Consider the following 24,761-nt stretch of genomic DNA (forward strand, 5'->3'; position numbering starts at 1 on the left):
TCAGTTCTTAAAATTTAATGTGAATTGGACCAAGTAAAACAATTTGTAATTCTAATTGCCATCTCCTAAAATCATTATCCAAAAAACTCTATTGCTGTGTCACTCAAATAATAATGACTCCCACAGTTAGTTTCCCCTGAATTTTCCCAGGGGTATGAAAATTCTCCCAGGACAATTGTGCTCCCTGGATTTTTCTCTTTTCAGACATTTAAAAATGCCTCAATTGAGGGAAAAAAAAGGCCATTGTGCTACACCTTCATCCTGACTGATAGGAGTCTTAAATGGGCATATTAACCTGCTTAGCCTCACGACTCTTCAATCAGGAAGAACCTTACAAGAGGTTCAAAACAAGGCACAAGTGCCAATTTTAAAAAATGAATCCACTGATGCTTTTCAGCTCCAAACTCATCAAAGCTGTCAATGCACTCCATCCCCTCCTTTGCTACCACTGTTGTGAGCTGGCACAGACACATCTCAACATTCAGTTTTCCAGAGCACAACCCTGCTCCTCTATGATTTTAACCGGCTGGACTGGCAGCACCAGGTGGGAGATGCGACTCCACAGCCCACTCAATTTGTCAGAGTCCATGTGATTGTAGGAGTTGGGGGTGTCTGAGTTAGTGAACCGATCCCAGAGCAGATCTCTCACTTTCTCTTCGACCTCCCTGGGGCTTAAACTCATCCCCAGAGTCTCCTCCTCCAGCAGGACCGTCAACACCAGGGCCACATCTTTGAAGGCGGCGTTCTCATGGTCGCAGTATTTGTAGAAGATCAGGGTGGAGCCTGCAGGGAGTGACTCAAAGCGGTGAACTACGGCCGCCTTCTTGCCGTTCCTGAATCCAGAGCTCAACTTCTCATCCACCTCAACTTTACAGTCATCACTGTCTTTCAGACTTTGTTTAGTGCCGTCAATCCGAATGGCAGGGAGATTCATGAAAGAGGAGTAGGCATCCGCAAGGTTGTGGCTTAGGCACTTGAGGGTTTCCTTTCCCTCCCAAGCAGCTGTCAGGATGACAGTAGCTGGCTCTGTGGGGTGAGAAGTGTTGAGGTGCTTTTTCAGAAACTTGCGCCCTCTCTGCCACAGGAAAGAGCTCTGACCTGGAAATTTGTGTTTTAGGAGGCTGAATTCAGCCAAGAAGGCATTCAGGGCAGGGTTGTCTGGCAGAGACTGAGCCTGAGAAGAATATAAATCTGAATATAGATCCATCTTGGTGATCAGGAAAATACTAAGGAATATACCCATGAAAGCATAAAAGAAGTATTCTGTCAAAGGAAAATGAAGATGGGAAGGCAAAATGAGTCAGAAACACAACATTTGGATCAGAAACAAATCATATGAAAAACTGCAGAAGGGGCCTGGCAATACTGGCGATACTGAGAAGCAGTGTGGTCTAGTGGAAAGAGCACATGCCTGGGGAGTTAAGGGATCAGGGTTCTAATCGTGGCTTGGCCATTTCCTGGCTGTATAACCTGGGACAAGTCACTTCACTTCTCTTTGCCTCAGTTAAATTATCTGTAAAATGGGGATTTAAAAAATCTGTTCTCCTCCCTCTTAGACTGAGTCCCATGTGCGACAGGGACACTGCATCTGACCTGCCTATACTGTATCTATCCCAGTGCTTGGCACATAGTAAGTACATGACAAATGCCACAATCATTATTAGACACTGCCCTGAAGTATCAAGAACAACATACCTTTCAGGTACTGGTAGCTTACTGCCTGAACAATTTTCCACCCACATATCCTCAGAAACCCATACTTCATCTTGGGTATAATCATGAGAAGAGAAACAATTATATTGAATACTTAATTGAATGTTGAATACTCTGAACACCTGATGCCTTTAGCTCTGAAAGGAAGACTGTTTTATCTTGTGGAGTCTTTGATCTTTTGGATTGCTGTAGTTGTATTACTTTTGGGGACTGTATTTTCCTTTGTGTGTAATTGTTTCTCCTCCTTAAATTATAAGCTTTTTATACACACTGACAAAATATTTACCTTTATTTTAAGTTCCCCTGGGCCCAGAATAGTGCAGTGCACCAAGTAGTATGCTTAATAAATAAGTATGGTAGATGGCAATTCAAATATTAGTTCTGGTGACTTCTGAAATTAGTCTTGATAAGACGATCTTCTTGCCAAGTGGAATTTTAAAAACACCAAAAAAGATACTTTATCATTTATTCCTGATGTTCAGCTGATCTGTTAATTTCTGTTTTGCTGAACACAGCAAAACACTATTCAGCTTTCCCTCGAGAGTTCCTAACTTCAGTACAATAGCGCCTCTAATTATTACTTAACTTGCCTTTTTTTCCCTCCACCTCCAGGACTAAAGCAGAACCGAATGTTAGACTAATTGACTGGTATAATTTGTTGATTTTCTGACTTCTTCAAATTGAAGGGATCTGAATGAACATTTAACATTGTAGTGAATGCAAGTCTCTTTCTTACCATATTTCAAAAAAACGTTTTGAATGATTCCCCTTCCATTGTCAGGTGTTTGCTCTCTGCTTTGTTGTCCAAGGCTTTCAGCTTCAAGGAATGAAAAAGTGAGACTTTTATTACCCAAAGCCCTGAAGAGACTGCATCAATCCCGCTCCCCAGCTCCCCTCTGATGCCTGGTCCTTAGGCTTCAAGCCCTATCACAGCTCTCTGAGAAATTATGTGAAGTGCTCCCTGCTCGTTTTAGTTGCTAAATCAGTTTCTGACACATTAGCACCTAGAATGGCAGATTTAAAAAAGCTGTTACTGTAAAATGTAATCTTCCCCCTTCCTCTCAAAACAAACTGTCTAGATGGAAAACTGGTTGTTACAAAAGAACTGGGTCGGAAAAGTGCTGAGGATATTTAGGACCAAGCTAACAGAGAAAAATAGCACTTAACTCTGCCACAACCTTCACTGCATTGTAGACTCAGTTTCCCCCACCCTTAGAAGGGGATAAATGAAAGAAGCCTGGTAAAACACTAGGTGACTAAAATGATGTTCTGGTTAAAAGGACAGAAGGGAGTCACAAAGATTACATATGTAGACCCTCCCTTCTTCAAAGATTTACAAGCACCCATTCAGTAAACTCATCACAGAACTAAGAGAGAGAAAATGTTTCTCTTCATTGTATAAATGGAATCAATCAATCAATCGAGTTCAGAGCACTGGAAACTTGCTGAGAGAAGTCATTTGTTTTAACTGGGAACTCGCGAATTCCAGGATCCCCTCCCTAAATCCAGATGTTCAAAATGAAGCATACTGATGATCTTAGTCCCCAGATTAATCCTCAGGTCATATTAGACACATAATTGGTGACTCTCTTCTGGTTTTCCTTATAAATAGTTTCAGAATGAGCCAGGCTCTGAGGGTACGTGTCTACTTGTTTTTCTTTGACTCATCTCCTCAACCTCTATTCACTACCCTTAACTTGCATCACACCAGTAATCTTGTCCTACCTCCACTTTCACAGAATGATCTCCCATCCTCAAGATTTTTTAATCTCTTAGGTGTATTCATGTGTTCATCTAAAACAACATGGCTCCAATCAGAAAACTCTAAACAGTTCCTCACTCTCTAGTTCCTCCCTCTCTACCTACACTGGAAATATTTGAGGAGTGGGAAGATGTGCAGTATGATATTTTAGAAAAATAATCAAGGCAGAAGTGAAGTATGGACTGGAGACGGAAGAGACTTGAGGTGGAGACTGATGCAGTAGTTAAGCAAAGATGAAGGTATTGGTGATCTTAGAGAATTCAGTCTCTGTGTAATGAAGGGAATGGAAACCAGCTTGAAAAGGGTCAGAAGGGATTTGGAGGAGAGAAGAAGGCAGCGGGTGTGTACAACTAGTTTGACAATCAAGCAATCCATCATATTTATTGAGTGCTTACTGTGTGCAGAGCACTGTATTAAGCCCTGAGAGTACAATGTAACAGAATTGGTAGACATGCAGAAGGAAGAAGGAGTAGGGGAAATGAGGGCTGAGTCAGGAAAGACCACTTGGAGGAGATATGACTTTAATAGGTCTTTGAAGGTGAGAGAGTGGTTGTCTGTTGGATAAGAAGGGGGAAGGAGTTCAAGGCAGGACGTAGGTGAGGGGTCGGCAGTGAGGAAGGCAAGATAGGATAGGAATGGGAGTTGGTGCAGTAGTTGGAGGATACAGTGGGACTAGGGTTTTGTTTTTTTTTAAATATGGGAAAGACATGAGCATGTTTGAAGGCAATGGAGAAGGGACCATCAGAGTGAGTGGTGGAAGATGAAGGTAGGGAAGGAAAAAGTGTTTTTTGAAGAGGAGAGAAGGTCGGAGGCATAGGTAGAAAGGTTAGATTTCAAAAACAGGTTGATGAGGCTAATTAGGAGGAACTGCATTAGGCAATAAAATATATATGTATATTCCAGAGATGTGTTATGCTGGAAAGCAACAAAATGCAAGCTATTTTTCACTGGGGCCTACAGACATCCCTTTAGTGTTAAGTTTAATCATAAATTTTGTGCAAGGCACAGAGGATTGTGGGTTGGCTCAGAGCAAGAACAAATGACTCCTGAGAGCCCTGCATGACAAGTCGCTGTGATGGCTTTTCCCAGAAGGCAGCCAGCTTTGCATACCTTTTCCCAAGGCTAATGGTGGAAGATTGTGACAGCTGCTTCTGACCGTGGGCAAAAATCCTGGCCAAACCATATGGATCAGGAACCAAACAACTACAGTCCACACATCCCCGTCAGCATAGACACATTCCCAGACCCCATTCTCAAGGTTCCACCTCTCCCTCTGCTGATGGCTTATCCCAAACACATCCCGGGATAGTCCTCTCCTCTCCCTCCCACTCATAGCTGCTGCTCACCACTGTCTTGTAAGGGGTGATGCTCCTTCAACAGCCTTTCCTTCTTGGGTGTCAGGTCAGAAACTGGCTGGGTTCCCTGGGGGTCTGGAGTTGGTGGTTGAGCATCAACAGTCTTTTGCTCCTGGGGAGCTTCTGGTTTCTGATTTTCTTCACTTGAGAGCATTGAGGAGCTGTTCCCTGGGGAGCCCAATGCTCTGTCTACATTTTCACTTGAAGAATTGCTTGCATTTTTCTCCAAAGTTTTTGTTCTGTCAGAGACTGACTGGGTTTCCTTGGGATCTGGAGTTGGTGGTTGAACATCAACAGCCTTTTGCTCCTGTGGAACTTTCAGTTTCTCATTTTCTCCACCTGATAGTGTTGCCGAAGTGGTCTCTTGGGAGGCCAATGCTTTACCTATATTTTCGCTTGTGTTTTGTTCCAATGGTTTTTCAGATAATTCTTGGAGGTTGGGGAAATGCCCATTTTTTCCTGTTGGAGAGTCTTGGCCATGATCCACCTCTTTTTCTCTCTCTGGAGCTCTCCTTTCATCTGTGTTGTCGGAATTTGCAGGTTCACTCTCTGGGTCTAGGTTTTGGGATCCAACTGCCTCTATCTTTGGGGTCACAACCATATGATCAGAAGTAGAACTTTCTTCAGAGGGACCTGATGTGATCTCACCCTCATTTTCCAGAGATGTCTTTGTCAGTGTGTCTTCTAATGAATAGCCTGTTGAAGCCGAAGTATATTCAATCATTTAGTTTATTCTTCAAAATTACAGAAAACATCCTTCTTTTGGTGGGGGGATTGGGAGGACAGGAAGGCATTTATAAAACTCCCATAATGCTTCCTCTTCCTCTGATCACTACCTCTTGCTGTCACTCATTAAAGCCAACTTCTTATCTTGAGGAGCTACCATAGTAAAGATCCGCATGTAGTAACTATTGGTGTTCAGTAAATGTTAGTAAGCGGCAAGGCCTAGCGGGAAAACCAGAGGCTTGGGAGTAGGAGGACCTGGGTTCTAATCCCTGCTCCACCACTTGCCTGTTGTGGGACCTTAGGTAAGTCAGTTAAATTTGCAGTGCTTCAGTTTCCTCATCTGTAAAACATGGACTAAATACCCGTGCTTCCTCCTACCTAGACTGTGTGGGACAAGGACTGTGTCTGACCTAATTATCCTGTCTGCCAATCTCATAATACAGTGCTTGGTATAAGGAAGTCCTTGACAAATATATTATTATTATTACTATTATTATTCATCATAAACTATACATACATTTTCTTTCATCTATTAAACTCAATTAAAATTAAACTTTAAAGCTCATTTTTGCTCAGAGTTCTTCAATATTAGCCCATCCCTCCTTATTTCCCTATTACATTGTCCCCTGGGCTCTGATCTTCATATGCCCAGGCAAACTCTACCTTCTTCTGGTGGCCGATGTTCACTTTCTGACATTGTTGCTTTCTCCCAGAAAGGAAAGGACAGGTGTTGAGTGGAAGATAAGATTTTACAGTCTTGTTCTCCTTGTGGAGGTGCCTTGCTTTTCCCTCTCAGTTCTGAAGAGTTTCCCAGGTCCCCAGAATCTCATGCCTCCTGGAACTCAGACCAGGGCTTTGAATACCTAAGAGCAAACACCAAAACAATTAATGTCAGATTGGATCGAATCACTACAAGGCTGGATCTACTATACATCCAATGGAAGGGAAAGAAAGAAATCAATTCAATTACAGTAAAATACTTGCTTGAATTTGTCGAATTTGTTTTCATTCCAAATTTACTGGTAGAAAGGAAAAAAAAACCTTGCTTGTTTTAAAATGAATATATATTTCCTTTATGATCCTCTGGGATTCACAGACCTAGAAAGTGCAAGTTTTGTATACCAAACCTAATTATCCAAACTAGACTAATCTTCCTACAGAAAATCAAATATTCTGATGATTGAGCCTGTCCATTGAGTGGGTAGCAAAGTCCCTTGTGTCAGCTTTGCTAAGCAAGGGCTTAGAGCCAAGTGGAGAGGAAGGGCCCCAGAAATGCCCTTATCTCAGAAAGGAGCAGAGAGTGCAGCTCTTATCTTGGATGGACCTTAATCCAGCAACTGAGAGGGAGTGTGCTTGAGTACCACTAAAATCAGTCATATCAGTCAGTCAATCAATAGTATTTATTGAGTGCTTACTATGTACAGAGCAGTGTAAAACAGAATTAGCAGACATGTTTCCCCGCCCGTAACAAGGTTACGGAATGTGTGTGTGTGTGTATACACGTGTATGTACATACATAGAGATCTCCCACTGGGCCTTGTAGTCACCCATGCATCTACTGGTGGCATCTACTTCAAGTATGAAATACAACCATAGAGTAGCTATATATATAATATATATATATGTGTGTGTATATACATATATATATATGCACACATATATTAAACACATACGTATATAGGTACTTGAAGAAGATGTTACCAGTAAATGCATGGGTGACTACAAAGCCCAATGTGAGACCTATGGTCCTGACCGCATCATGAGCACTTAAAAATTGTCCCTTGTATTGCCTTGCTGGTTACCTGCGGTGCTTGGTACTATTTTGGCTTTTGCCTCCTTGAAGCACAATCTTTACAAAGACTCAGTTTGAAAAGAACCACTCTGATAATACATAATTATTATTTATACTAATAATGACAAGTATATTTTACACTTAATAACTGTAGGCAAAGTAGGTTTTAGAGACTATAAATTCGAGGTGCAGATTGGGAATCAGGAGACACTCCATGTCCACGGAAAAGTCACTTTCTCCAATCCCAAGAGCTTAGTACAGTACTCTGCACATGGTAAGTGCTCAATAAATATGATGGATTATTTGATAAGTACAATACAAAGAAGTGATATTCCTCCTGCCCACGGAAACTTAGACTCTAATAGGGTAAACAGTCATAAAGAGATTTACAAATAGAGTACTCCAAAAAATTCACTGAATGTACAACTGAATAAACATATATTCAAAAGTGCTAATACTGGGTAAAAATAAGTTTGTAAGTGCTAGAAATGCTGATGGGTTTCTATGTTAGTGTGCTGGGTATTCATCGGGGAAGGCTTGTCGGAAGAAGTAGGATATTAGGAAGACTTTGAAAATGAGGAGAGCTGAGTCTGTTAGATTTGGGGAGGGAGTTCCAGGCAAGTGGAAGCGTGTAAGCCAAGGGGCACGGGTGGAAGAGTCGAGAGCAAAGTACAGTTAGAATAAAAGCTTGGAACTGTAAGATCCTTTGGGGGCAAGAAGAGTGTCTACTGTAGTGTAGAGTGTCTACTGCAGTGTACTCCCCTAAGTGCTTAGTACAGTGCTCTGCACAGAGTAAGTGCTCAATAAATACCATTGACTGATAGATTTACTAAAGAGAGCGAATTGGGAAGTAGAAGTAATGTGGGTTAGTTGGTGGAGGGACTCTAAGCTGATAATGAGACATTTTTGTTTGATGTAGATGGAAATGGGAGACCAGTGGAGGATTTTGAGTTGTGGAGAAATGTACACAGAGTGATGCTTCGAAATGATCTTTGTGTAGTAGAGATTGGAGTGGGGAGAGGCTGGAGGTAGGAAGACCTGCAAGGAGACTGATAGGATAGCAAACCATGGTAGGATCAGAACTTGTATCAAGGCAGTAGCTATTTGGGTGGAGAGGAAGAGGCGGATCTGGGAGTTATTAGATAGGGGGAAACAAGAGAATTGAGTGGTAGAGTGAATGTGAGAGTTCATTCATTCGATCGTATTTATTGAGCACTTACTGTGGGCAAAGCATGGTACTAAGCGCTTGGGAAAGTACAATACAGTAATAGAGAGAGACAATCTCTGCCCACGAGCTCACAGTCTGGGGGTGGGTGGGTGTGGACGTGGAGAGGGACCAATACAACTAAACAGACATCAGTCTAAATAAATAATATTGTGAAAGACGTTGTGGTGTCGAGGATGCCACTGGGGTTGCAGGCTTCTAGTTCAGGGAGGATGGTGGTATATCTACTGAGATGGGAAAGTGGGGTGGAAAAATGGATTTGAGAGAAAGATGACTAGTTCTGTTTTAGACAACTGAGCTTGAGGTGCCAGAGGGACACAAAGTGGAGATGTCCTTTTAGCAAGGGGAAATAAAGAATTGCAGATCAGGTCAGTTGGTCATATTTAGTCAGGTGAACTGTTGGACTGGAATGATAGATATGGAAGTCTGTTTGGCCTAGAGAGGGTGGCTGAATCCATATGAGTGGAAGAGCTTCCAAAATGAGTGTAGAAGAAGTATTTTGCAAGTGTGGCCTGAAAATTACTAACCTATCTGCCTTTATGTATAACGATTAGGCTCAGGAAGGTAACCAAAAATGCTATAATTAATATACTGTAGTTGAGTTATCCTTTGCGTGCAAACCCACTATCTTCCAACACTTTCCAAGATGCCTTTTCACTCACGCTTCCCTTCTGTCAGGCACTTCCCAGCCAATCACTAGATAGCGTGGTCCCAGTCAACCTTTAGAACTGCCTACAAATGTACCAAATGGCCCAAGAGATAAAACTACTGCTGACACAGCTGTAACAAAAATAAAAGCAATAACTTCTAGAAAGTATATTCTTTGGACTAGGCTGTAAACTCCTTGAGGAGAGGGATCAAAGTGTACTAATTATGCTGTTCGCAATCAAGCACTTAAAAGATGCTCAATAAATACCATCAATTGATTCTGCAATTTCATCTGAATTCTCACCCATTATAAATAAAACCAGAGCAGAGTACAAAGAAGAAAAATAACTGAATGGAATTTCTTAAATTCCACCTTTCCAAAAAAAACCATTGTATTATTTATCTCTCATACTGTCTTAAATTCACATCTGTTGCTACAAACATAACTTTCAAGGTGTGTAGGGAGGAAAAACAGAAAGTTCCTATTGGATCCCAAATACGATTCAATGCTCTTTGAAATACACATATGATTCAAAGAGGAACTCAAATCAAAGTTGACCAAAAAGCCTATGGCAAACAAGAAAGCCCATTTCTCTAACTGGCATTAGGTTTTGCAATTCAGTGTTTGTGACATGTTAGCTTGCATAAAGTTTTGCAATTCAGTATTTGTGATGACTTGGGAGGTAAAAAATAGATTTGACAGAGACAAATGACTTTAAAATAAATGTGTTTTAATTTAAGTGCTGAATAGTGAGGAATAGCAGGTAGGTGAGAACAGGAAGAGATTCACCATCCAGTTGTGAATGAGATGGGCAATCTTGTATTTACAATAGGTAATCAAAATATTGGGTGAATAGCAGAATTTGCATGCCCTGCCCCTTCAAACTTTTTCCTTTCGGGACCCTCTAAAGTACTGTACAGTACTCTCCCACATAAACCCTAAATAACAATCCTTGGTCAGTAATCTTAGAATAGCATTCCAGCCCTCCAAGTTGTCCCGGAATTAAATTCGGCAGTAGTTTTTTTTACCAGGACTGGTTACTTAACAGCTTTGAAATTGTTGATTTCAATTCTCCACCTTTACTCCGAAACTCGGAGAAACGCTTCCTCTTTTATACTTTATTTTCGATAGCGTTCTTGAGAACGGAAGAGTAAATATTCTAGAGAGTAAACAATATGAAATAAAATATTAATTTTGTTTACTTACACGGATTCTTCCTGGCGCATGGCGGGGGTCCTTAAAAGTGGACTTTATCATACAGACCCGAACGGAGGCCAAATGCAAATTTTGAGGACAACTTTTAGATTCGATTCCGGGCAGGGGGAAAAAAAAAAAACACGCACGAATCCACACACCCACAACCTTAAATCCTTCCCCTGTCAACGTGACAGTGAACTCTGCCCTCGGGAAAGGGCTTCCGAGGGATAATGGGACTGGTAGTTTTTTTTTTTTCCGTTTTCTAAGACGTTCTACAACTACACTTCCTGATTGCAAACCCCAAGTATTTGCCAAATTTTAATTAGCAGATTCGAACTGGTTTTCAGTAACTTACAAAGGAAAAAGAGCGATTTTCGAATGATCGACCCCAGGGGAAAAAAATAAAACAACTCTTCGGAGTCTTGAAGAATGCTAATTACTCCCAAGGGGACCTAAAGAATCCAATCCTCCTCTCCCCAGCCTCCGTCACGGACTCATGAAGCACGTGACTGAATTTTCAAAAGCATTTAATATAAACATTTCTTATATTTTAATATCTGAGATTTATGGAATAACCGAGCCCCGATCGTTCGGGAAACTGGTTATTGTTTTCCCCTGCTCAGTAATAAAAGGACTTTAACTTTCCATTTATGTCGTCAATCAGATCCCGAGCAGGGGTAGAATGCAATTTGAGATGTTCGAAAGGACAATGTTATTTCGCCCCGAACCCCCGAAAGAAAAAAAAAAAGTATTTGTAGAACACAAAACTTATACATAACTAAAAAAACTGCTCCCCGAGACTGCTACAGTGTTGGGAGAAGTTACTGAAGGTAAAGGAACGCTCTGAAATTTTTATCAAGAGAAATCTTTAAAAGTACCATAAAATATATAGAGAGAACACAGGGGAAAGATCACTTTTGAAATTCATCTTAATAATAATAATGGTATTTGTTAAGCACTTACTATGTGCCAAGCACTGTTCTAAACATTGTTAGATACAAGATAATCAGGTTGGAGACAGGACACAGTCCATGCCCCTCACGGGGCTCACAATCTAGGTCCCCATTTTACAGATGAAGTAACTGAGGCACAGAGAAGTTAAGTGACTTGCCAAAGGTCACACAGCAGACGTGACAGAGCCAGAATTAGAACCCATGATCTCTGACTCCCAGGCCCATGCTTTTTCCACTAGGCCATGCAGTTTCTCTACTGTTTCTTTCTTTCTTCTTGACTGTCTTGGAGCATTGCAGATAGGTGATCCTCTGCATCACAAAGGTTTTCTGACTAAGGAAACACAGACATTTGCTCCAGAGGGACATGTGGGATCTTTTTATTTTTCAGAGGCTGGCAGGAAAGAGATAAAGTTCATTGCTATACTCCCAGTTTCCCCTCCATCCCCCACCAGACCTTTAATAATAATTATGGTACTTGGTAAGTACTTACTATGTGCCAAGCACTAAGTGCTGGGGTAGATATAAGGTAGACAGGATGGACACAGTCCCTGTCCCCCAGGTAACTGAGGCACAGAGAATTTTCGTGACTCACCCAAGGTCACAACGCAGACAAGTGATGGAGCCTGGATTAGAATTTAGGTCCTTCTGACTCCCAAGCTCGTGCTCTATCCACTATACCATGCTGCTTCTCATGAGTTCTATTTTGGACATGTATAATTTGAGGTACTGGAGGGACATCCAAGAAGAGATGTCCTGAGGGCAGGAGGAAATGCAAGACTGCAGTGGAGGGAGGTTGGAGTTGGGAGAGTTTTGCCAAGTCTTGAAATGCTGTAGCACTGTGTATGACACCACCATAACTAAATATGTAAAGGAAGGCCTCATTTCCCTCTCGTGGGGTAAAATGCAAAACTTATTTGTACCTTCATCCTTAGTGTTGTTCCCCATTTTAAGAGGGAGGTTCCAATTTTGCTGAATTATCAGATTTTTATACAGTAGTGTTTATAAAGCATGTACATATGGTAGCTATTAAAATAGTGTTTTAAAGTGTGATAATGCTATTACGTCCAAACTCTGGATGTCACCAAGATTGCGTGTAAATATCTTTTATTATCACTAACTCATTTCTCTCAAAAAGGTTCCATTTCACTGAATCCTAGTGAAAAACACCTTCTTTTTAGAAGGCAGGAGTATGTGTATTTTGGTGAATAACTCAGATTAATTTCTCCCTCAAGGCTATGTAGTTTGTCAAAACCTGGTTGCAATAGGAGTAGCAGCCATACCAAAGATTAGACTGGGGTATTCTGACTTCCTAATATGTGCAAGGGGCTATAACCTGTATGCAAAGATGGATTTGTCCCATTGTGAAGTGCAGCAGCACCTACAACAGGGTTTCCAAAAACTCCTCTCAATTAGGAGACCTCAGATTGACTATACTACTTTTAATGTCATGGCTCCTTAACATCTGGTAGCAGAAAATCAGCGTGGCATAGTGGGAAGAGCATAGGCTTGGGAGTCCAGGGTCGTGGGTCCTAATCCCAGCTCCGCCACTTCCCAGCTGTGTGACTGTGGGTAAGTCACTTAACTTCTCTGTGCCTCAGTTACCTCATCTGTAAAATGGGGATTAACTGTGAGCCTCACGTAGGACAACCTGATTACCCTGTATCTACCCCAGCGCTTAGAACAGTGCTCAGCACATAGTAAGCGCTTTAACAAATGCCATCCTCATCATTATGATGATTATATAGATTTCACTTAAACAGAAGGACATGGTCAAAATTTAGGAACTCGAAGAACTAGGGGGTCATTTGGCTTTATTTGGCTTTCAGGACAGGCTCGACTCCAAATATTTGGCCGAGTTATGGCTTGAAGAAAGAGTTTGGAAAAAGTGGCATATAGACTTCACTTAAACAGAATAACGTAGTCAACATTTAGGAACCCTAAGAAGAACTGAGGGAGGTCACTTGGCTTTCAGGACAGGCTCGACTCCAAATATCTGGCCGAGTTAAGGCTTGAAGAAAGAGTTTGGGAAAAGTAGCATATAGACTTCACTAAAATGGAACGACGTGGTCAAGATTTAGGAACTCGAGGAATAACTCGGGGGGAGGTCACTTGGCTTTCAGGACAGGCTTGACTCCCAATATTTGGCTGAGTTAAGACTTGAATAAAGAGTTCGGGAAAAGTAGCATATAGATTTCGCTTAAAATGAAACGACGTGGTCAACAGTAGGAACTCAAGGGAGAACGGGGGGGGGGGGGTCACTTGGCTTTCAGGACAGGCCCGACTCCCAGTGCTTGGCCGAGTTAAGAAAAAGAAACCCTCAAGATGTGGGGGCAGCAACGGAGTGTAGCTACTGGGGGGGGGGGGTGTCGGGGCAGGGGGTAAGTGGCCGGTTGACCCAGCAAGAGTCAGGAAGGCAGAGCCTCAAACACCTTTTCTTCTCGCCGGCGGCGCCGAGATGGACGGGGAGGACCCCGGCGGTGTCGTGCGGGGCGTCCCCAGCCCTCCCTCCCTGCCTCCCTCCCTCCCTCCGGGCTTCTTCTTCTTCCTCCGGGTCAAGGCCTGCGACGTCCTCCGCTTCTCCTCCTCTTTGGGGCCTGGGGCCAGGAGGGCGGGAGCGACGCGGAGCAGCTGACCGAAGGCGGGCAGTGCGTCTCTCGGCGCCCCGCGGGAGCCACCATGGGCCCGGAGAAGGGCGACGGCGACGGCCCCGGCGGCCCGGCCCGCGCCCCGCTGCCTCCCTGACGGCCGGGCCCCCGCCCTACCGCCGCCCCGCCGCCGGGGGGCGCGCGCGGACACCCCGCCCGGCCGCCCCCGCCCGGCCGCGCGCCCCTCGGCTCCCATGGCTGGCGAGCGGCGGCGCGCGGAGTCCGGACGCGAGGGCTGGGCCGCGCGCGTGACGCCGCGCGCCCCCCTCCGGCCAGGGCGGCGCCGGCTGGGCCCGCAAGATGGCGGCGGCCGCGCCTCCCCCGCCGCCCCACTTCCGCGGGAAGCGCCCTCGCCGGCGGCCCTCCGGCGCCGCGGGCGGCGGGAAGTGAGGTTCTCCGAGCTGCCGCCAGAGGTATGCGGCGACTTCGCCCCGCCGGGAACGCCAGCCCCGGCCGGAGGGTTCCGCCCCGCCGCGGCCGAAGAGGAAGTGGGGGACGGCGCTTATTACCTGCGGTCTGGGCGGCGGGCGGAGCGGCCGCCCGGCGAAGCGGGGGAGATGAAGACCCGGAGGTTCGCCCGCCTGCAGCAGCAGCAGCAGCAGCAGCAGCAGCTTTCGCCGCCGCCAACGAGCAGGAGAGGCCTGAGGGAGTCGCAGTCTTCGGAGGGTGAGCGGGCGGGCGCGCGCGGGAGAGGACTTCCCGCCTTGCGCCTCGGGCGCGCGCCCCCGAGAGAGGAAAAGCTCGGGCCTGTGGGGTCGAGGTCGAGGATGGAGGCCGGCCATGGGGGTCGAAAGCCCTCCGAGGACGGGGGATGGAGGAGGAAAAAAAGCCCTTTATGGTGGGGGCCGGTCCTGCCCCTCTTGGGGGCGGGATGGAGGCCGGAGCCCCCTTCCTTCCTTCCTTCCTTCAGCCGCGTCGGGCGGACATCCCCCCCCCTCCGCGGCACGGACACCACCAAGGCCTCCCCCTCGTTGTCTTTGTTCGTTCATTCATTCAGTAGGATTTACTGAGCGCTTACTATGTGCAGAGCGCTGGACTGAGCGCTTGGAATGGACAGTGGGGCAACAGAGAGAGACCATGCCTGCCCACTGACGGGCTCACAGTCTAATGGGGGGAGACACACGGACAAAACACAAGACAACTTAATCACGATAAATAGAATCAAGGGGATGGACACCTCATTAACAAAATAAATATATTAAAATATATAGAAATGAGCACAGTGCTGAGGGGAGGGAGAGGGGCCACAGGGTGCTCGGCGCCCCACACCCTGTGCCCGGCACTGCCCCAAACCCTGCGGGAGGTACGAGGAAGTCGTCTCAGTCCCCATTTTACAGAGGAGGTGGTTGAGGCCCAGAGACTGGTAGCGATGGCGTTTGGTTAAGCGCTTCCCGTGGGCAGAGCAAGAGAAATGACTTGTCCAAGATCACGCAGCAGACAAATGGCGGAGGCGGGGTTAGAACACAAGAGTAGCACAGAGTAAGCGCTCAGTCAGTGCGATTCAATGGCCTCCCCCTTCCTCTCCCCTCAGCACTGTGCTCATTTGTATATATTATTTACTACCCTCTTTATTTGATGATGAGGTGTACATCTCCTTGATTCTATTTATCTTGATGATGTTGTCTGTTCTCTTTTGCTTTGTTGTCTGTCCCCCCCCCCGCCCCCCCGTTTAGACTGTGAGCCCGTCACTGGGCAGGGATTGTCTCTGTCTGTTGCCAAATTGTCCATTCCAAGCGCTTAGTACAGTGCTCTGCACATAGTAAGCGCTCAATGAATACTATTGAATGAATGAAACTACGACCTTCAGACTCCCTCCGCTCCAGCATGCCACTTCCTCATCGAGGCCTCCTGCTCTGCAGGGGGAAAACAGATTTAGGTGCTGCGTTTTGGGGGAGGATGCATTCATTCAACCGTATTGACTGAGCGCTTTCTATGGGAGGATGCTAACCTGTATTTTGAGAACAGACTTGCAGGTTGGCCGGCAGAAGGAGCGTGACCTGCTGGATAAAAGCATAGGCCTGGGAGGCAGAAGGACCTGGGTCTCAATCCCGGCGCCGCTCCTTGTCTGCTGTGTCTCAGTTACCTCTGTAAAATGGGAATTAATAATAATAATGGTGTTATTCATTCATTCAGTAGTATTTATTGAGCACTTACTATGTGCAGAGCACTTTGCTTAGTACAATTGGAACGTACAATTCGGCAACAGAGACAATCTCTGCCCAATAATGGGCTCACAGTCTAAACGGGGGAGACAGGCAGCAAAGCAAAACAGAACAAAACAAAACAAGACATCAACATCAAGATAGAATCAAGGAGATGTACACCTCATTAACAAAATAAATAGGGTAATAAATAATATATACAAATGAGCACTTACTATGTGCGAAGCACGTTCCAAGCAGTGGGGTAGATACAAGGTAATCAAGTTGCCCCACATGGGGCTCGCAGTGTTAGTTCCCATTTTACAGATGAGGGAACAGAGGCACAGAGAAGTGAAGTGGCTTGCTCAGGGACACAGCAGACAAGTGGCGGAGCTAGTATTAGAACCCACATCCTCTGACTCCAAAGCCTGTGCTCTTTCCACTAAGCCACACTGCTTTTCTAAGACTCTGAGCTCCTCATGGGACATGGACTGTGTCCAAACTGATTAGCTTGTATGTACCCCAGTGCTTCATACAGTGGGTGACCTTGGACCAGTCATTTCACTTTTCTGAACTTCAGTTCCCTCATCTGTACAATGGGGATTGAGACGGTGAGCCCCACATGGGACAGGGACTGTGTCCAACCCAGTTTGCTTGTATCCACCCCGGCGCTTAGTTCAGTGCCTGGCACAAAGTAATCACTTAACAAATACTGCAATTATTATTATGTAGTAAGTGCTTAACAAATAGCATTAAAAAAAATGCTTGTGGGAGTCGGATCCAATCACCACTGTGAGCTTTTGAAAGGCTTTGATTTTAAAGTCTTGACAGGCAAGGTGAAGCGTGTCTCGCCAAGCTTCTAGAGGAGTGTTCTGCACACAGTAAGGTCTCGATACATGCCATTCACTGATTGGTTTCTGGACTCTGTCACTTGTCATAATGGATGAAGTGACTCACAACATCTGAGTTCCAGAGGAGGCACCAACACTGAATAGACTCCTGCTCCCATTAAGGTAAAGCCTTCCACAGCGCTGATGGAAAAAAACCAAAAACCTGTTACCAACTTTGGGAACCATGTAGTCTCAGGTCAAAAAAAAGAAAACTACTTTCTGCAGTTCTAACAAAATCATAAAATAACATCTCAGAGATGCTAACAGACTTGTTCCCCCCTTTCCCCTACTCTCCCCCCCCCCCCACCCAAGTACTCGTGACTCACAATTGGATAACATAGGAAGAGAAATGGGTTGGATTTAGTCTCTAATTTGAACATCATCTGTCAAATGTAGACAGTTGTGGGCTTTGGAAGCCCAAAGTTTTTGCTGACTTTGAATGTGTATCATGCTTAGTTTCTTCAAAAGATTTTAGAGTACAGGAATTTGCTGACTCTTAGGAAACATACACCTTTTTGAATACTTTCAACTTATTTCTTTCCTTGACGGTTATTTGGTTTTTCTTCCAAACCAGTTCTTGCAGCTTTTTATCATTGACAAAGTTTTGCTTTTTGTATCGGCTGTGAATGCTTGTTCAGGCATGCCATTCCTCTATTGAAGAGTTGACTTCAGCTTTTGTAAACTGAATCAGGGTGGAATTTTCTAGGGATGGAAATATTTGTCGTTTTTAGGGGTGTATAAGCACAACTCTGACATACTTGGAAAACAAAAAAAATACATGTTTTTAATGTAGTGTGAATTTCAACTCTTAAATGCTTATTTTTTTTAGAGGATGAACCAACTACCCAGACTATTAGGAGCCATACAGTCTCAACAAGATCTATGAAGAGAACTCAAGGGGCAGCAGGTAATATATTCATATCTTATCTCTTTTTTATCTATAAAGACAACCTCTCTAGTCATTAATTCCTTTATTCAATAGTATTGCGTGCCTGTGGTGTGTATAGTACTGGGGAAAGGCCTAAGATTGATTTAGACATGGCCCTTAGGAGGCCACAGTCCAAAAAGGGTAGAGGGGAGATTAGCTGTAGACTTGTCAGGAAAGACTGAAATGATAAGTACTACAAAACAACTTGGGTAACAATAAAAGCCCTAAAGACACAGATAGAGGACCAGTTTGAAGGCTAGGGTGAATTTAGTCTAATTCATCAATTCCCGTGCAGTAGGCTCTTAAAAATGAATACAATCATTCATTAGACCCTAATATGAAGCAAGACTTTTCCTATTAAGCGATAAAGGAAGTAAGTACTGTAGCTTGAATTCATTGCACAACCCAGGTTTGCCTCTGTCGTCCCTCTCGTTCACCCCACACATCCTATCCGTTACCAAGACCTGCCGGTTTCACCTCTACAATATCGCCAAGATCCGCCCTTTCCTCTCCACCCAAACGGCTACCTTACTATTACGGGCTCTCGTTATATCCCGGCTAGACTACTGTGTCAGCCTTCTCTCTGACCTCCCTTCCTCCTCTCTCGCCCCGCTCCGGTCTATTCTTCACTCCGCTGCCCGGCTCATCTTCCTGCAGAAACGATCTGGGCATGTCACTCCCCTTCTTAAACAACTCCAGTGGTTGCCTATCGACCTCCGCTCCAAACAAAAACTCCTCACTCTAGGCTTCAAGGCTCTCCATCACCTTGCCCCTTCCTACCTCTCCTCCCTTCTCTCTTTCTACCGCCCACCCCGCACGCTCCGCTCCTCTGCCGCCCACCTCCTCACCGTCCCTCGGTCTCGCCTATCCCGCCGTCGACCCCTGGGTCACGTCCTCCCGCGGTCCTGGAACGCCCTCCCTCCTCACCTCCGCCAAACTGATTCTCTTTCCCTCTTCAAAACCCTACTTAAAAATCACTTCCTCCAAGAGGCGTTCCCAGACTGAGCTCCTCTTCCCCCTCTACTCCCTCTGCCATCCCCCCTTTACCTCTCCGCAGCTAAAGCCTCATTTTCCCCTTTTCCCTCTGCTCCTCCACCTCTCCCTTCCCATCCCCACAGCACTGTACTCGTCCGCTCAACTGTATATATTTTCGTTACCCTATTTATTTTGTTAATGAATTGTACATCACCTTGATTCTATTTAGTTGCCATTGTTTTTACGAGATGTTCTTCCCCTTGACGCTGTTTATTGCCATTGTTCTTGTCTGTCCGTCTCCCCCGATTAGACTGTAAGCCCATCAAATGGCAGGGACTGTCTCTATCTGTTGCCGACTTGTTCATCCCAAGCGCTTAGTACAGTGCTCTGCACATAGTAAGCGCTCAATAAATACTATTGAATGAAAGTATTTTTATAGTTGTCCTTTGTATTTGAAGAAGGCGCCGCTGATGGTGAAATTCAGGGTGTGCTTGAAGGTCCCTCAGCCCTAGCCACATTGTATATGCAGAAAGTCTATCCCTTGTTGTTTTGTCAGGCTCGATGTTTGCAGCGATGCTGTCGTCTCTTTTGCCTCCTTTCTTCTTCCTTACAAAGCTTTTGCTCAAAAGAGCCACTCTTTTCTTGATAGCAGCTGACTTCCGGTTTTCAGAGTGTCTTTCAAGCTAGGTAGATATAATCTTTCTTTCACAAAACTTTCACCTAACACCTAGAAATATCTCCTAAATGTTTATATTATATTACTTAGCTAGTGTGATTAAACAGCCCCTATTTGAGATGTGTAGTCTTGTACTCATGGTAGAAAAGTGGGTCGAATTGGGAATCTGAAGTAGATTCTTGAGCACTGAGGTAATGACACTGTAACAGAGAAAATGGGGTCGACGTCCTTTTGTGAGAGAAATTTCCAAACATAAGGACATTTAGGTTTGTTTTAGATTTTTTTTTGAGGCCGATAAATGACATATTAAATAGCTTATTTAGATTAATGTGTTTTCCAGTAGCAGATTGTCCATTTGAAAGCTTGTACTCTTTGTTCCTTCCAAACTCACCATATCACCCTACCTCATTCTTCAGCATCTCATTCATGTGGTTCCCCTGGCCTCCCTCAAATATGCCAGAACACATCTTTCCCCATCTTCAACACCCTCTTGAAATTCCATAAACTTCCTCCATTAAGCCTTCCTCAGTCATATCAACCCAACATCACCCTTAGCATTTATATAGTTTATTCTTCAGCACTTATGTTCCAATGTCTATTTTCATTTGTTCATTCAATTATTCAGTTATCTCAACCTGATACATTTGTACTACTCCAAGTCCGTGTTTCTTCCTGCTCCCAATATTTGTAAATATTTTTTCTATGACAGTTTATCCCAGGATAATGTAGGCTGGGAGCGTGGTAAATATGTATTTTGCTTTTGGTTTATTCTTCCACATGTTTAGTACAGTGCCTTGCATTTAGAAGGTGCTCAATAAATACTCTTTATGATGATGAAAGACTGAGAGCAGAAGGGAAGAGGTGAGAAGTGCTCTTTAATGTATCTAAAGGTCCACTCCTGAATTTACAAAACAGTGTTCTTTTCCATTAGCAGCTGTTAGCGTGGGCTCTGAAAGTGTAGCTGATTTGTGTCGGCCTCCTATACGAAGTTCAGGATCTGGTAAGAGTTTATTTTCTGCTTTATTTTGGAGTTCCTATTATGGGTTTCTTAAGTCTTTTTTCAGAGTTATGCCAGTGACAAAAGAGTTAAGGATTGTAGCCCAGAACTGTCAAAGTCATTGTTTAAGGCCATCTTAATATTTATTCAATGTGTTATGATCTTTTTTTCTTATTAAACCTATTAGTAAGTGTACCTTAAAATAACTGTGAGCTAATCTTATACCACAAGATGAAGGCCAGCAAGCTCTTTTAAAAAGGGAAAAGGGAAAAAAACTAGCATCAGAGTAATTGAAAAGGTAGTGGTTTTAATTTTCCTCGCTCCCTCCCTCATTCATTGTCATTGCTCAGTAAAGAATTTTGTTAAGTTCAGTAGACTTAAAAAAAAAGATTATCTTTCAGGTGACTTCACATTTTTGCCATTTGACAATGATAAAGACATCTGAATAGGAAAAAGTAAATGTCAAGCCCTTGTAAGTAAGAAAGTGGATGAAGCAATTCCTTTTTTGGTTTAAGTTATTTTGCCATTTGTCTTGCAGAATACTCTTCATTTGGGACAAATGGAGATGCCAAATTAAATGAAACAGGTTGGTACATCTAGGTTTTTCATTCTTTGAGTGTTTTGCTTTGTAACTAAATATTAATAAATCCCATTTATTGAGTGCTTACTGTGTGCATGACACTGTAGTAAGTGCTTGGGGGAGAGTACAAACAGCAATGCAACAGACACATTCCCTGCCCATAATGAATTTATAGGTTAAAGGAGTAGAAAGACATTAATATAAATAAGTTACAGGTTTGTACATAAGTTCTGTGAGGCAGGGGTAGTGAATAAAGGGAGTGGGAAAGGAGGAAGAGAGGACTTAATCAGGGAAGGTCTCTTGGAGGAGATGTACCTTCAGTAACTCTTCGAAGGTGGGGTGGGTAATTGTCAGATATGAAGAGCAAGGGCATTCAGGCCAGAGGCAGAATGGGGGCGAGATGTCCCATGTCAAATGATAGGGGGTGTGGGGGAACAGGGGGTTTGAGGAGGGAGTTAAATGTTTGGAACAACCGACGAGGGTAATGGGCATGGGTGTCGATAAGGACGGAGAAATAATTTTGCTGGGCAGAGGAGAAGGTGGAGTTAAAGCATGCAAGGAATATCAATGGGATACAACTTACTGGCTATTTACATACTGTTATATTGACTTTCTTCCTAATATAACTCTATGCAATCATGACAGTTGAATAATAAGGTCTATATAATGGGTTCTGGTTGAGCCAAATGAAAGAAGTTTGAAGTTTTGAAGCCTTCTTATCAGTGAAAATCCATTTTACAGGTTCTGGAAATCTTAAGAGAGAAATGCTGGATGTTCAGCCTCAGGATTACCAATTCTCTAAAGCCACTTCTTTCAGACATTATCATTTTCAGCTATTGCCTCAGCTCCAACATTTGCTATTTAGTACTGTGGCTTTGTGACGTTGTCCTGACTGGGAGAGGAACTAGTCATTTAGTTTTGATTTTTCTCATGCAACAGTTCAACTTGGCAGTGAGTCCAAAAAGGGAAGTGCCAGTTCCTTTAAATTAAAATCAATTTTCACCAAAATTCATGAGGTAGTTTTACTCCTAATGCTTCTAAATCCTGAACATCTTTCAGTTTAGCAGATGTCCCTCTCTCTTTATGTATAACCCACCGATCAAATACTCTTTTCAAAATAGGCAGCCACAATCCGACCTCTTCTTATGGGAGAAATGGTAATGCCATTCAACAGCACTTTTGGTGTCTCAACTGCCCTACATAGGAAAGCAGTGCTTAGCCTGAATAAAAGAAGCCAGAAAAGGTACCCTCACGTATTAGACACCGTGCAAGAAATTGCTTCAATGACAGACTCACGAATGCAGTCTCATCACCAGTAGTAACGGTGTTTTTGAATGTGGACAGCTGTACTATTGCTTAAACAGCAAATGAGGATGTAATGTTTTTCTTTGCTTTTTCTTTATTTAGACAAAAGAGAAATGAAAAAAAGACAACGAAAGTTGGAAGCTGAATATGCTGGTATGTTGAGCCTAGAACAAATATAAGAGTTTCTTAATTGCTCATTTGACATCTGTAAGAATGATGAAACCCATGTTACGATGAGTTTTTTTCCAATTGTTAATGGAAACTAGTCTTAATTTTTCTTGAAAAATGCTACTTTGTTTTAGATAAAACATCACAGCATTAAGCTAATGCAGAAAAAATACACATAAATAGATGGGGGGGGGGGCGGGAGGAATTTATGATCCATCTATAATTGTTTATTTTGATGGTATTGGTACCTGTCTACTTGTTTTGTCTCCCCCTCCTAGACTGAGAACCCATTGTTGGGCAAGGATTGTCTCTATCTGTTACCAAATTATGCTTTCCAAGTGCTTAGTCCAGTGGTCTGCACACAGTAAACGCTCATTAAATACGATTGATTGAATGAATATAGGAACAGGTATCAGAAAACGAAGTTTGAGAAAAGGGCAGAATGGCTCTGAAATTGAACTAGAAGAGAGTGTGAAGAGAGTGAGCTCCCGGGTCTATGTTTTAGTCTTTCCTTTATGTAGTCAGTTACTACCAATTATCATCACATTTTGAAACTACTGCACTCCATTTGGAGGGCACATAAAAACTACTGATTATTACTCTTCTATTTTCATTTTACCCCTAGGAGGTGGTAGAGTTCAGAAGGTTGACTTCTCTGAAGAAGGTATGGGCCTCTAGCTTAGTAACAATGTGTACATCTTCGATTCTAAATTCCATTTGAATTTTACTCTTCATGCTTAATTGTAGTAATGAGTACTAAGGAGGCATTCGTGTGGCAAAACTAACACGGGATACGTTGCATCTTTCTGTGTATCAATGAAAAAGATGAATATTGTTTTCGGGAGTGGTATTGCCTATTTCTGAGAGGTATTTAGGAAAACATTTCATGATTTATATTCCTGTGATTTATAGTCATGCTTTTTTAATAGACTGACATATCTAGACTTTCACATCAAATTTTATCTGGATGGATCAGAAATATGACTCAGTCTTTGTTTTAAAGAAGATCGAACTGAGATTTGTAACGTACTCCCCACTGAAGAATCCCCTAAATTTTTAAAGGAAGTTCTTTCCTTCTAACATGATGTACGTTAAAGCCTACTACTTTTACATATGTAGTTAGAATCAAAATTGAACTATGGACTGAATTCTATTTTTTGTATATGGGGATTTTGGGTGATATTTTGTGTAGTTTTTCTTCCCACACTTTTAAGTACTCTTTGCTGACTTGCGGGCAGACCTTTAGATTTCAGCAGGTGTCTTTATCCAAGAAATAATATAACTGCTTCCTAGGACTACCAAATGGATGTGAATATTTGTAAACTATTCAAAATAGAACCTTGTCGCATAAATGCTGTCTCTGTGTGTGTGTTATATCTCGGTACATTTTTGTGTACAGCTTCACATGACTTACTGTGGTTAAAAATATTTTACCCACAAACTAAAATAAAAACTAACAGCAGAAATAAATGGAAAAGCATTTTTGAAAGACTCAATGAAACAGATATGATGTAAATATAAATTTTGTGGTGTCCTGGAAATGGTAACACTAGGGGTTTTTTTCAGGCTGCTAGATCAATGCATCATTCACTACTTTTCTAGGGGAAACTGGGGAGGAAGACAACCAAGACAGCTCTGGAAGTGAGGGGACTTCTGCTAAACCCACAGATGGGGATTCTGCTTCACCAAAAGGTAATGCTGAACTAACTTCAGACACTTTTAATTACCGCTCTCATTTTTAGAATGGAAGGTGGGAATTCATAGAGGAAAAACATGTTATTTTTGAAGTTGTGGCTTCCATTTGAATTTTCTTGTGAAAAGTGGCAGTAAGTCGCCTTAGTGGTTGAGCAGATAAATCCCTCTAGACCATAAGCTCCTTGTGAGCAGGGAACATGTCTTTCAACTCTTGTATTCTCCTAAACACATTGTATAGTACCCTGCACATAGTAAGTACTCAAATGCAGTTGATTGATAAATCAATTCCTTAATAATTGTAACAAAAAAGAAGCGGCAAAAAGATTTTAAAACATGCATAATCAGTTTCTTCACATTTTTGTTCTCGGCATCATGTTTAAAAATTACTA

General features: G+C 43.2%; 2 protein-coding genes across 5 annotated transcripts in view; one reads left to right on the forward strand and one right to left on the reverse strand.

The window, feature by feature from the left end:
• TOR1AIP2 (torsin 1A interacting protein 2) lies at positions 1-14,613 on the reverse strand. Of its 2 annotated transcripts, none has more exons than XM_029081163.2 (5): positions 14,527-14,613; positions 6,220-6,419; positions 4,822-5,526; positions 2,450-2,530; positions 1-1,263 (listed from the first exon to the last, which is right to left on the reverse strand). In XM_029081163.2, exons 2-5 carry the CDS (start codon positions 6,251-6,253, stop codon positions 482-484), a joined length of 1,602 nt encoding a protein of 533 aa, XP_028936996.1. In that variant the 5' UTR covers positions 6,254-6,419; positions 14,527-14,613; the 3' UTR covers positions 1-481. The 2 variants fall into 2 exon arrangements, with proteins under 2 accessions (XP_028936996.1, XP_007667139.1); XM_007668949.4 differs by lacking the exon at positions 14,527-14,613 and adding an exon at positions 10,429-10,823.
• The window catches only part of TOR1AIP1 (torsin 1A interacting protein 1), a 20,638-nt gene continuing 10,069 nt past the window's right edge, over positions 14,193-24,761 (forward strand). For 2 of the 3 annotated variants that reach the window (XM_029081160.2, XM_029081162.2), the window contains exons 1-7: positions 14,193-14,683; positions 17,878-17,955; positions 20,559-20,627; positions 21,163-21,210; positions 22,612-22,662; positions 23,303-23,341; positions 24,280-24,369. In XM_029081160.2, coding sequence (XP_028936993.1) covers positions 14,212-14,683; positions 17,878-17,955; positions 20,559-20,627; positions 21,163-21,210; positions 22,612-22,662; positions 23,303-23,341; positions 24,280-24,369 — 847 coding nt within the window. In that variant the 5' untranslated portion in view covers positions 14,193-14,211. The remainder of the gene's footprint in view (positions 14,684-17,877; positions 17,956-20,558; positions 20,628-21,162; positions 21,211-22,611; positions 22,663-23,302; positions 23,342-24,279; positions 24,370-24,761) is intronic. The other variant, XM_029081161.2, reaches the window with a different exon arrangement.

The sequence above is a fragment of the Ornithorhynchus anatinus genome, chromosome 16, assembly GCF_004115215.2.
Source record: "Ornithorhynchus anatinus isolate Pmale09 chromosome 16, mOrnAna1.pri.v4, whole genome shotgun sequence".
Lineage (NCBI taxonomy): Eukaryota > Metazoa > Chordata > Mammalia > Monotremata > Ornithorhynchidae > Ornithorhynchus > Ornithorhynchus anatinus.

What these genes read in the sequence shown, in the direction of transcription:
- TOR1AIP2 (XM_029081163.2), bottom strand. Translation starts at nt 6,253, where the DNA reads ATGTCAGAAAGTGAACATCGGCCACCAGAAGAAG. An exon ending in ACATCGGCCACCAGAAGAAG is followed by an intron (nt 5,527 to 6,219) that starts GTAGAGTTTGCC and finishes CGGCTTCAACAG; the next exon opens with GCTATTCATTAGAAGACACA. An exon ending in TCACCCCTTACAAGACAGTG is followed by an intron (nt 2,531 to 4,821) that starts GTGAGCAGCAGC and finishes CATTCCTTGAAG; the next exon opens with CTGAAAGCCTTGGACAACAA.